This window comes from Anarhichas minor, unplaced genomic scaffold, assembly GCF_050575085.1.
Source record: "Anarhichas minor isolate MPS153535 unplaced genomic scaffold, ASM5057508v1 ptg000071l, whole genome shotgun sequence".
Classification (NCBI taxonomy): Eukaryota; Metazoa; Chordata; class Actinopteri; order Perciformes; family Anarhichadidae; genus Anarhichas; species Anarhichas minor.
The window spans coordinates 913,838-925,969 of NW_027466517.1; the positions used below are offsets into that span (position 1 = coordinate 913,838).

A 12,132-nucleotide genomic window follows, 5' to 3' on the forward strand; every position below is an offset into this window, starting at 1 on the left:
ATGTAGCAAATAAATTCCTAGTGAGCGTACATGTCTGTATGTGTATATATACTGTATTTGTATGCATTTGTCCTACTCCCTATGTATTTGTCAATACTAACTAAACGTAAAAAAATGGGAACTGTAGAAAGCAGGGATTTTAAAGCTTGATCATCTTCATATAGAGTCTATGTGATTTATCCATATAGTCTCTGCTACTACAGCTTTAAATGGAAGAACAATTCTTATTAATCAGTAATAACTATCACGGGATATCAACGTTACGAGCTACTTCCTCATCAGTATCATGACACAAGCACTCACATTAGACACAGTCAACTACAGTAAGGATAAAACGAGCCAGGAAAGTTAGTTATGCATTTATGTTTAGATTGTTGATGGGGTGTGAAACAGAACATATGAATACACACAAACAAAGAGAACACTGGAAAAAGAATACCAACAAAAAGTCCACAACGTTGTAATAAAGGCACTTTCAGCTCCACCTCCACCTGTGACCCTGTGACCACGTCAAAGCTCAACCCTGGACTCAAAACATTCCTTTTGTTTTACATTAGCACCTTTCTGCTGCTCCAGCTGTGCTCATTTCACCGGCTAACACAGCAGCTATCTGTTCTATCAAAGGTGCACGTCACCGTCTCAGTGATTAAATACTAGTGTGTCTAAAAATTGAGAACATCTCAAATACTTGTCACACACCAAAGGATGCAATGGTCCAATCTTTTTTTATTTTGCTACCAATTGGTCCAAGAACATGTAATACAGGAAGTACAAATGCAGCTCTGATTGGGTTTTTTTGGTTACAGTTTTAACATTTAAACTAAAATGTGTGCACCTAAGTCAATCTGCCAGAACCCATTTAACGATGGTTTTAAACTAGTTGGACTGGTTGAGGTTTGAGGCTTTTTTTCTTGATGCTTCAACCAAAGAACTGCACGACTCAAAGGCTGCTCGTGTTTGGCTTTTGAGAAGTCTCACATCCAGCTCTCATTTCACCCTCATCTGGGTTTGAATTCTTTCTCACCGTTCAGACTGACTGTTTATATCCACGTTACGTTCTCTCAACAGCTGCTCCCACACATTCCTCATAGAGAGTCCACAGTACGGTGTGAGAAAAGGCATTCAGCAGCATCACTTGATGAACTTCCTCCCAGTGTAAATGAGTCCTAATTGTCTCTTTCCTGGCTTCCTGTTTTTAGCTCACTTTGGGGTAGATCTTTTCATAGAAGAAGCTCTGAGCCAGGACGTAGAGTTCTCCATCTTTTTCCCTGACAGCGTGGGCGCGCACAAACTGAAACTGTTCGAGTGCAAACTCGTAAAACTCATTTTCAATTTTCCAGATGTCGGACTGCTGCAGCTTGGCTATTGTCTCTTTGGTGGGGGGCTTTTTGCCCGTGGTCTTACGTAGATGGGACTTCTTTCCTGGAGGAACAGAAGGAGGTTTAATGTCAGTCTGGACAACACGGTGAGCAACAGCGGCTCAGTAACACCGATGCTTCACTTGATGATGATTTCACTACCAAGAGAGCCCACTAGTGGACACCACAAACAGGAAAACTAGTCAACCAAAACAATATCATAACCACCGTTTGGATTAATCGGCCAATAAACCTATTTTTTAAATAACAAACATTTACTTTACAAACTAGTTAAACTGTTGAATTAATACATACCTAAATAAAAATATAAATCTGGAACTGAACATCATGAAGATCATCGTTGGAATATGTTTCCATTATATTGTCACGAGTGCCACTTCATGAGCTCTTTAACAGTTAATCACACAAGCACAGATATCTTCATCACAAGTGGCCCTCATTCTGTGTGTGGGGCCTCAATATAAGACGGTGATGTCCAGCCACCGGCCACTCTCGGAGCCCAGTACCACCGACGGAGGCCGGCCTCTGGTCCTTACCGCTTCTGTAGAGCTCTGTGGCTCCCTTGAAGAAGCGCGGCAGTGCTGCCTCCAGGATCATGATGAAGTCCTCCAGCTCCTCCGTCACTCCGACCAGCAGGTACTCGTTCAGCAGGTTGGACTTGGCCTGCTCCAGGGCCCATCTGCTGCCTGCAGTCCTGCACACAAAACAGAAAATGAAATGTTATCAAGAAACCCCACGATGAAATATGTCCATGACTCACTTCTGATATTAAAAGCTCCGTGATAAGCTTCACTACGTGCTGTAGGCCGGAAATATTTGAGGGGAATATCTAGATACAATATTTCAGAGGAACGTTGCGATTGAAAGTTGAATGGCAATTATTATTTTCTGTTTCTATATTTGTGGTCTACATTAAACACGATTACACCAAGCATAACGACAAACAGAATCATACAGCAAAACAGTGGCTTATGGTTGAGGGCCTTTCCAGGGTTGCTCTTTGTGTATTCAGCATATGTACCTAGACTGTATCTAGGGACGTCACGATAGGAAATTTAAATATTACGATTATTATCAGAGGAAATATCACGGTTTTACAGTTATTAACCAAAATACTAATAAGCCTATAGCTAATGAACAAAATTATTAATTTTCATCACTAACTTTTACCTTTTACATACATTCAAATTATTAGGAAGTAAAAGATTGTATTTTTAGCTTTACTACGTTACTAGCGTTACTAGCTTTACTACGTTACTAGCTTTACTAGCGTTACTAGCGTTACTAGCTTTACTACGTTACTAGCTTTACTAGCGTTACTAGCTTTACTACGTTACTAGCGTTACTAGCTTTACTACGTTACTAGCTTTACTAGCGTTACTAGCTTTACTAGCGTTACTAGCGTTACTAGCTTTACTACGTTACTAGCTTTACTAGCGTTACTAGCTTTACTACGTTACTAGCTTTACTAGCGTTACTAGCGTTACTAGCTTTACTACGTTACTAGCTTTACTAGCGTTACTAGCGTTACTAGCTTTACTACGTTACTAGCTTTACTAGCGTTACTAGCGTTACTAGCTCTCCTCCTGCCGATAACAACACAGACTTGTTGTTCACAATGTATCCCTATCTGACTAGAAAGCATCAATGTCGATCTACAGATTGCATATTTTTTACTTAAATGATCGGAAGCAAAACTGTTTCTCACACTACGATGGTTAAACTGTGTAATTAATCCGCGGTTCGCACGACATGTTCTCGGTTTAAGGATCTTGTTGGCGGAGTGTCTGTTCCCTCTGACATTTTTCCAGCTCTTCTTGTCACTGCTTCAGGCGTCCTGTACTCACTTAAACGCACTGGGCTCTGTTTGTGATGTGGCAGGTGCAGCCCACTCACCAGCACTCTGAATGGTGGCCGCAGAAGAAGGGGATCTGAAGCCAGAGTTTCTCCGGAGCACAGTCAGACCCGCCCGATGACACACACTCATCAAAGGTCTGAAAGACAACGGAGACACTGTCACACATTCCCGTACGGGCAAACATTAGGCACTGAACAAAAAGGTTTGCTGAGATAAATAAAGACCTTTTTGTCTCCTTGTTTCCTTCGCCGTAGACCAGGTCTGTAGTCGTCTCCGAAACGTAAGAAGTAGTAGTACGACACCAGGCGCTCTATGGGGTCCCTCACCACGTTTATGTACATGGGCTTACCCTTCGCCCCATATCTAAACACAAAGAAAGAGGCTGACACATTTCATTTGCATTGAACAGACACTTGAGGATTAGTTTCAAGTCCAACAGACATCAGAACATGAAGCTGCCGTCTAATTAATAGTGTTTATTGAACTACAGAAACAGCGTTTCCATCAGTGAAAGCGTGGCAGCTTCAGGGAGGGAACTGAGGCTGCAAGTTAACAGGCGCTCTCTCACTGGAGAACGCTTACACCATTAGGATAATTACCTGTGATCGCTGAAATGATAGCGACAGGGGGAGATAAGGACAACAATGCTATTAATCAACGCTAAAGCACAGGTTAGCAATCAATACATGGCCTCCCTTTTATCTGCTCTGCTAACTGTCTGGAACGCATCTGGATATTAATGGTATTACAGGAAATGAAGGGCTTTACTTTGAGAAGTCCAGATAAGCTACATGGCCGTGGTAGAAGCCGGGCTTCATCTCTCTCCATGAGGTGACATTCCTGACAAAGCGCACCTGTAGCCAAAGATAATGGAAACTAATCACGGAGCAGCAGGGAAACTCCAGCATAATGGAAAAACAACAGCATCAACAGAAAAAAGGAAACACTGGGACAGAGAGGTGAAAATGGCTGGCTTTGCTGAAGACTAACACATTTGGATTCCTGCTGGAAAGACATGGACTCTGTTTCACATTTGAAAAGGATGTAGTGAGTCTTTGCAGTCGACTTTGTCAGGTGAGAAGTCATGTTGGCTCACAGTAAGAGGCCGTTGTCTTCAGCAGATGATCTCAAGAGGAAGCCCATCAGCTGACTGAATGGGTCACACACTTCCTAATTCACATGTGAAAAACATCCGTTGCTTCTCCTTGTTCTTTTATGTTTTAATTCCACATGTGATTGTTAGTTGTCCTACTTTCATTAATTTTGACCTCAGTGATGCAGTAGGTGAAATGTTACAGTTTTGCTTACGGTTGACTTTAGTTTTAAGTTGGTGCAACTGTGCAATGTGGCGAGTTCAGTTCAGCAGTGTTCATTTAACATTTAAACTTCTCACTCAAACAGATGTTCAACTGCTGCTGATGTTTTTTTTTTGATCAGGCAGAATTTTAAACTTGCATTCTCTCTCCTGGCCAGCAGGGGGCGACTCCTCTGGTGGCAAAAATAAGTCAGATTGTATAGAAGTCTATGAGAAAATGACTATTTCTCTCAATAATCATTGTAAACACGAGTTTATGGTCTCAATCTCTAGTTTCAAGTCTTCTTCAATACAGCATGATGTTCATTTAGTAAATGATGCTCCATTTAGAGTGCAATAGACCATAAAGCAGGGTTGCATCTTTACCACAAAGAGCCGAGTTTGGATGGATGTTTCATTCTCGCGTTTTGTTTATTTAGGAGAATATTAGCTAAATTGACTAAAACTATAGATTAACATGCAGACACACTGAGGTCCTTTCACGGTCCACTCCCGGCTCCGGGTAGCGCCTGCAGTCTTCCTGTCAAGCTGCATACAGATAGGTCCATCAAAAAGGATGAGACGTAAATCGTGGGGCAGGAAACACTGCACCACTCTCTGCTGCCGCTAACCTTATTGCTGCGAGTGCACGGCAACAATTGAAAGAAAGGCAACTGGGATGAAATAAATCAACATTCTTTCCGACTGAGAGCATCTTCTATCTGGATTATGGAGGCGGGACAATAAGAGGAAAATGTTCAGAGACATTTCAGTAAGAAAAGCTGAAGCTAGGAAACTTGAGACGGGCAAGGCAGCCTGATGTGAGATGGCAGACGGGGTAATACCTCGGCACTAACAAGCCACAAATAACACCTGCATAGCTTTGAGGCATTTACGCCTCTTATATGAATGCACTCAGTGTAACAGGCTGCAACATGTTCTCCCCCGTAGCAGCATGGGTTCTCTCCGGGTTCTCCCAGTCCACAGCTTAGGTAAATGACTCTCGGTGTGGATGTGAGCGTGAATGGTTGTCCGTCTGTGTGTGTCAGCCCTGCGATACTGTGGCCAGGGTGCACTCTGACCTACAGCAGTGGCTGGAACCTCAATATTGTTTGCCACCCTTCAGTTCTTATAGTAATTATTCACATATTTTTAACTACATAAACCCAGATTGTCTGTTGTGGAATGTAAGTAAATGTACACATTATGAAATATAATAATATAGATAGGTACACAGTTATTCATTTCCCTCAGGTAGGCTACGGCTTTCATTGAGAGCTTGGACAGAATAGACGGTATAATCAGCAGCTAGAGGCGAGTCTCTGTCTCGGTGTCTTACAGAAAGCCTCAGCATAGTGTTTCCATGACCTGATCATCATGATGTGCTCATGATATGAACATAATCATTAAAAGTATAGGCTCTGTGTGGGACGCACATCCTTAATACACATGAAAGCTGATCAGAAAGATTTCAGGCGCAGTAAAGCGTTTCATGCTTCGATACTTATTGCTCCACCTGGTGGAGAGATAAACCGTTGCAACTGATTCCTACATATGGCGCCATCGGACTCACGTTCACTACATTATCGCGGGGGATCTCGTTTCAGCTGACGACCGGCAAAGTCCAAGCGGTGGCCGGACAACGCCTTGGTAGCAACCTGTCAATCACAAGGTGGCTAAAGCATACTCTGCTTTAGGGTCTATTTTACCCAAATGGACCATAATTTACCAAATGAAAATGAAGACTTAAACTAGAGATTGAGACCATAAACTCATGTTTACTGAGGTAATAAATCAAGAGAGAAGTAGAGTCATTTTCTCATAGACATTTTCTCATAGTCATTTTCTCATACAATCTGACTTCTTTTTGCAACCGGAGGAGTCGCCCCCTGCTGGCCGTCAGGAAGAATGCAAATTTGCAAGCTTCACTTTTTTTTAGACCCTAAAATTTGGTTACAATGCAGGAAAAAGACTATAGCTTTCACACTGTCCATTGGTTTAGCTAAAAGTCAGGCATCAAACCCTTTAGTTGTTTTTTATTTCAAATCCATAGAGCTGGAACAGTGACTGCTGTAGTCTGACTGCACCATCTATCCATCCATCTGTAATCAACTACTGAAAAGATGCCCTTCAGTGAATGATAGTATTATTGGATTTTGTGCTGACCATGAAGTCTTTAATGAAATGTTACCATTTGATGGAAAATAAGGAAAAACGCAGCACTATTAAACTGCCACCTTTTATCCGGCATGTTGTTTCTACAGAACTCACTGACAGATCGAAAATGATGAGACAGTATTCAGAACATAAACAGAAGTACGATCTACAGTCGCAGACTTCACTAACAGACACTACTGCTGAAGTTCCACATTGCACAGATGTGAGGTCAGAATGTTAACATCGTTCGATTTTTCCCAGCATATTTGTGTGAAAATGTTTCATGTTACATGTTACAACAGCTTATTTTTAGTTTCACATTTTCAGCTGTGACGATCAAAGCCTGTCATAAGGGGAGCATCTGTTATGACAACAAAGGACTCTTCTGTCTTTGATCTCTTTCTTCTTCTCTATGTTGTATTACGGAACGGATTATTAGTATAATAAGAGGAACGTGCTCATGTGAGAGGTGGAGTCAAGTTTCTATCCAGCAGCTTTTATAGGCTGGAAATCTGTCTTTGCAGTCAAAGTAAAATTATTGAAATCATGTACTAAATTCTGACCTTTCATGTTTTGAGTGGTATTTAGATGTTACTGCATCTGATGGCCGTCGGCCTTACCTGGTCTTGCAGAGACATGACGGGATTATTTTTGGTCGTATTGATGTGCAGTACGTGGAAGCGGTTCTTCCTGCACAGGTCGTAGGCGATGTTGGTGAAGGACGTGCTGGCCGTCTTGGGCACTCTGTTGTAGATGATGACCGTGTCATCCTTCTCTGCCGGCGGGGACGACTCCCGCCCAGCATCTTCGCTGTGGCGCTGCTCCACTTCAGCCACCTCGTGTCTGGCAATGGTACGTTCTGTACGGGCACAAAAAATAAAAAAAATTAAAAAAAAAGTATATTTACCATCAATTATCATAGACGTATGCTTTTGAAAAGACTGTCAAATATAGCCCATATTGATTTGTCGGTTGTTTGAGGCAAGTGTTTCTAAACAGAGACAATATGTTTAATTTATATGATTATGGACTGGCTGACATCCTCTGCTGCCTGGGTTTTAATGAGACAAAAGTTAGTTGATGCTTCTTGTTATTCTCATTTGGCAGCACACACAGTAGGTGTGAGGCCACCGACACAACAATTAAGAAAAAGACAAAAGGAACATCTGTTAAAAATGTAAAATGAAGTCTCGTCTTAATTAAGGAAAGCAACAAAGTCCTACAAATACAATAACGCTGAAACAAGCAATTAAGCTTTTGATGATTATATAGACAGGAGGCATAATTAAAAGTGTTTTCTCCCACTTCTCGTCTCCACTGAAATGTTAATTAAAGCCAATTACTGGAATGGCCTTGACAGTATCTCTTGGATCAGCTGTGTGTCGCTCAATGCTGCCCAGCCAGCACTCCCCGTGTCTGAGCATGAGAGAGGGGCCACGTGTCTGCAGGATGTTAGTCGCGTGCACTGAAAGGCAGACGGCGCATTTTGCTCCTGGCCCCTGCAATTACCCTCTTCTTAAAGATATTCAGTAAATGAAGAGGCGGTAAACGTGGGGTTAGCTTTACTCAAGGGCAATATTGACCTTGCACAGCAGCTTGATTCTCGCTATGTCACGAGATCAGAAACGCATAAATCACACCATCTGGCAGGTCAGGCTGTTTTTTTCTGATCACTTCTAACAAATACTACTGTACAGTAAGATAAGATAACACTTTATTCATCCCCAAGGAAATTGTTGTGCAGCAATTGCAATACAAAGTATAAAAGTCTACGATAACAATGTTGTATGCTGGCCTGCAGTCTCATAAGAGGCCAGCCAGCAGTCTACCCATGAAATGAATAATTAATTACTGGAAGTAAATATATGACATACATTTCTGCAAACACTACCGGCCTGCTGTACAGTTGGTGTCCCCTTACACCAGCTACAGGTGTTAAGAAATATTTATTCTTTTGGTTTGAAGTCAGTCTCGATGACTGATTTGCACTCATTTGCTCTCCAACGTGCGTGTTGTATGAAGCTTTGCAGCATGAGCAAGATGACCTCATTCAATTGAATTGCCTTTGTTTGACTGTGAATGTATTGATGAAAAAAGAAGAAAAACTAAATTATTCGTGTGTAAAATACATTTTTTTGGCCTTTTCTAACAATTTCTATCTCAAATAGCTGTTCGTCAAAATGAATTGCAGAAAAGAATTATTACAAAAAATAAGCTACAAGTAGCTTTATAAAACGAAGTATTATTTGTTTTCTCAAACTTAACTAATTCTTCCTAAAAGTCTCTTAATGTGGTGTCTTAAAACTCCGCCATTAACCTCGTATACTCCAAGCATCAACACTAAATGTAACTATTTTACCGCAAACATTAACGTCCCGGAGTAACTATTACTTTAAAGACCCAAACAGCACTTTTCATCCACACATGAATTAATTATGCAACAATATACGCCAACAAAGTGAACGGGCCACCTTTGCTTTGGTCTTAACGTACCGAGTTTGGCTCTCGACTCCTCCAGTTTCTGGATCTGGTTCTCGATGAAGAGCATCGCCAGTGCGAATGCCAAAACAGCCAAAAGCTGGAACTTTGAGGGCATCATGGTCCTTAAAAGCCCCATCAAACCACCAGATGAATCATTCCGCGGATACGATTAAACAGTGAAACGTCTCAGATCCACTGCTAATGGCTAATAAAACAGAGCTACCTAAATTGCTGCGTTATGCTGGTAACCAACTAACCAGGTCAATCCAAGTTGCTTTACTTTGCTGCTTGGTGTTTAGCGCCATTAGCGTACACTCAACAGCCGTCCAACAGGGCTAACTCAATGCTAGCCAAACAAACTAACATTAGCTTCTCCGCTAACTATCATTATAAAGTCACGTAAGGCTCACGCTGCCGTCATCTTTAAAGAACCAAGACGCTCGTCACTGCGTATGTTTTAAATGTCTAGCTTGCTTGCTTTTCACCCCGCTGACAGCACGCAGAGTCCATAAGCTCCATTTAAATGCGACTTGGTGCTGGAGGAAAAATACATCGTTAAACGCGACTCCCAACTATGTTCAGCAGCGTACAGGGGCTTGTTGCAGCACGTAGCGTCTTACTGTAGGCTCACAAACCAGTGTTAAATGCGCTTACCGCCACCTACTGGCCCGGAGGGTTTTTACCACGGCAAAAACTAGGCAAAAACACAATCAACGTAGAAAAACATGGGTTTTAAATGTTCTATGCTCTTCACAAATATTGCAGTGTTAGCTCTGTGTTTCGTTTTTTTTTTTTTTTTTTCACTCATCTTTCATTGGCTCCCAGCAGTCTTTTTAAGCTCCGTTCCTCCCCTGACACATTAATCTCATTTTACATCTCCATCTCTATATTTTATTTAAATGCTGAACAGTGTGGTGTGAAACATGCCCAAGCCTTAAATAATTATGTTTGTGTAAGTAATTCGTGTCCAAATAGCACAGGCTCTGGTGGTCAACATGACATACTTGGAATAAATTACAAGTGTGGTTCTTTGAATTTTACATGACAGCCTAAGTGTCCTAAATCTTTGTGAGAAGATTACAAAGGAAAACGCAGGCCTTTTATAGTGGTCTGTGCCATAAGTCACCCAGGTCATACGTGATTTTCTTAGAGGAACTCACATTTGTTGACATAGCTCTGGTGACAGTGCGGTATCTCATCTTATAATAGAGCAGCTGATCCAAACCTCCAATGTCCAATCACAGCAAAGACCAGTAACAGGAAGAAGTGAAGCCTGAGCTCTGCTATCTACACCACTGATTACAGATGTGCTATATCAAATAAGTTGTACTTCCTCATGCACTGTGCGGAGGGAAGTGTGTTGAGATACCTTGACGATATCAACAGAAAATTGGGGATGTATAAGTTCTCTTCTTATTTATTTTTTCTAGATCTCAGGTTTTGATTGCCTCTGCTTCATGAACACAACTAGGTCAACCAGCACAAGAGGCCATTGGTTGTGTGACAGTGTGATTACGGAAGAAGACAATTGTAGTGACTTGACAGGTTGACTTCCAACAGTAATTTCACTCTCTGGCCATGTTTTGAGCTCTAAGGCCATATGGAGAGTATGGGAAATTTACTTTTCAAGATCAAGCGATCCATTACTAATCTATTCGTGGCCACAATGACCTTTCAACTCCAGCTTTGGCTCTCACCTACTGTATCGAGTGATAATAAGGAGAGAGAACTCACTTACAGGAACAATGGGAAAGCCCTGTTTAAGGCGCTGTCTGTACCTTATGTAACTGAATGCTTTAGTTTTTGATTATGACTAATCAGTTATCCATTGTCTTTTCCACATAGTATGTACTTATGTGTCTGCGAGCTGCTAGAAAAAATGGTAGTAATGAGAAGTTCCCCAAACCACATGCTTCATATCCATCAGTGGATTCAAGGCATCATCACCATGGAACTTTCTTCAGCCCCGACCATTGTACTTATGACTTATGACTTATGATAATAAAGAGTGTCAAGTTTAGAAATCAGTTAGGAATGTAAAACGCACATTAACACACATTATAAAATAATACATATGCAAAGTGTATAGGCCCAAAAAACAAATGAGGCAAGCTTCCTGTTTGTCTCATTTCCCCTTTTGATTTAAATCAAGCCCTCTAACCCTGTGTTTTTCAACCTTTTCTGAGCCGAGGCACATTTTTTACATTAAAAAGATCACGCGGCACACCAACAACCAAAAACGTTACAAAATGACACCTTTTAGCATAATACAGCACATATGCCAGGGGTGTCAAACTCAATCACAGAGAGGGCCAAAACTAAAAATTGTGACTACGTTGAGGGCCAAATAGAGTCACCAATGAACAGGATAGAAGGGATATTGGACAAAGTGCAAAAATAATACATGTTTGGGTAGGCTACATTATTTTCTGTCTTACTGCACCGTTATAACCTATAGATTTGTGTAGTTGCCCTCATTGCATGTTCAGCTTGTCAATCAAACCAGGCAGGTAACACAAAGGTAGGTCGTCTCTGCAAGGCTCTCACTAAGACCGGCCAACCTTTCTGCTATCAAGCCTGCGACATATCTTAAAATACTGTAAGCACTGCTAGATGAGTACTATTTGATATTTTTAATATAAGATTAAAATGAAATAAAAAAAATTGTATTTTACTTCCATGGAGAAGAATTTCAATATACTGTAATATTGAGACTAAATGTCGATGTGAACTCCCCCCCTCCTTTTTTTTTTGTTTGTAAAATAAAAGTTACCAAAACATGCAGATTTATTCTCCGGACAAATGACTGAAGGTCTTTTGAGGGAACTTTCTGATAAGGTTACAATAGAGAGCATTCTTCATTTCTTACATGTGTGTGATGTTTGCTAGGAGGGATAATAAGATGGACACGGATGCTGTTTTTCTAAAGGACTTATTTATTTATCACTTTTACATTTATTTTA

The 12,132-nt window shown here is 41.1% G+C and overlaps 1 protein-coding gene across 1 annotated transcript; it reads right to left on the bottom strand.

Moving 5' to 3' along the window:
• Positions 1-347: 347 nt before the first annotated feature.
• Positions 348-9,767, bottom strand: hs2st1b (heparan sulfate 2-O-sulfotransferase 1b). The gene is made up of 7 exons (XM_076079224.1): positions 9,182-9,767; positions 7,309-7,547; positions 4,006-4,091; positions 3,462-3,600; positions 3,276-3,373; positions 1,916-2,073; positions 348-1,422 (listed from the first exon to the last, which is right to left on the bottom strand). The coding sequence occupies exons 1-7, from the start codon at positions 9,303-9,305 to the stop codon at positions 1,196-1,198; spliced, it is 1,071 nt and encodes a 356-aa protein (XP_075935339.1). The 5' UTR covers positions 9,306-9,767; the 3' UTR covers positions 348-1,195.
• Between the last annotated feature and the right edge of the window lie 2,365 nt (positions 9,768-12,132).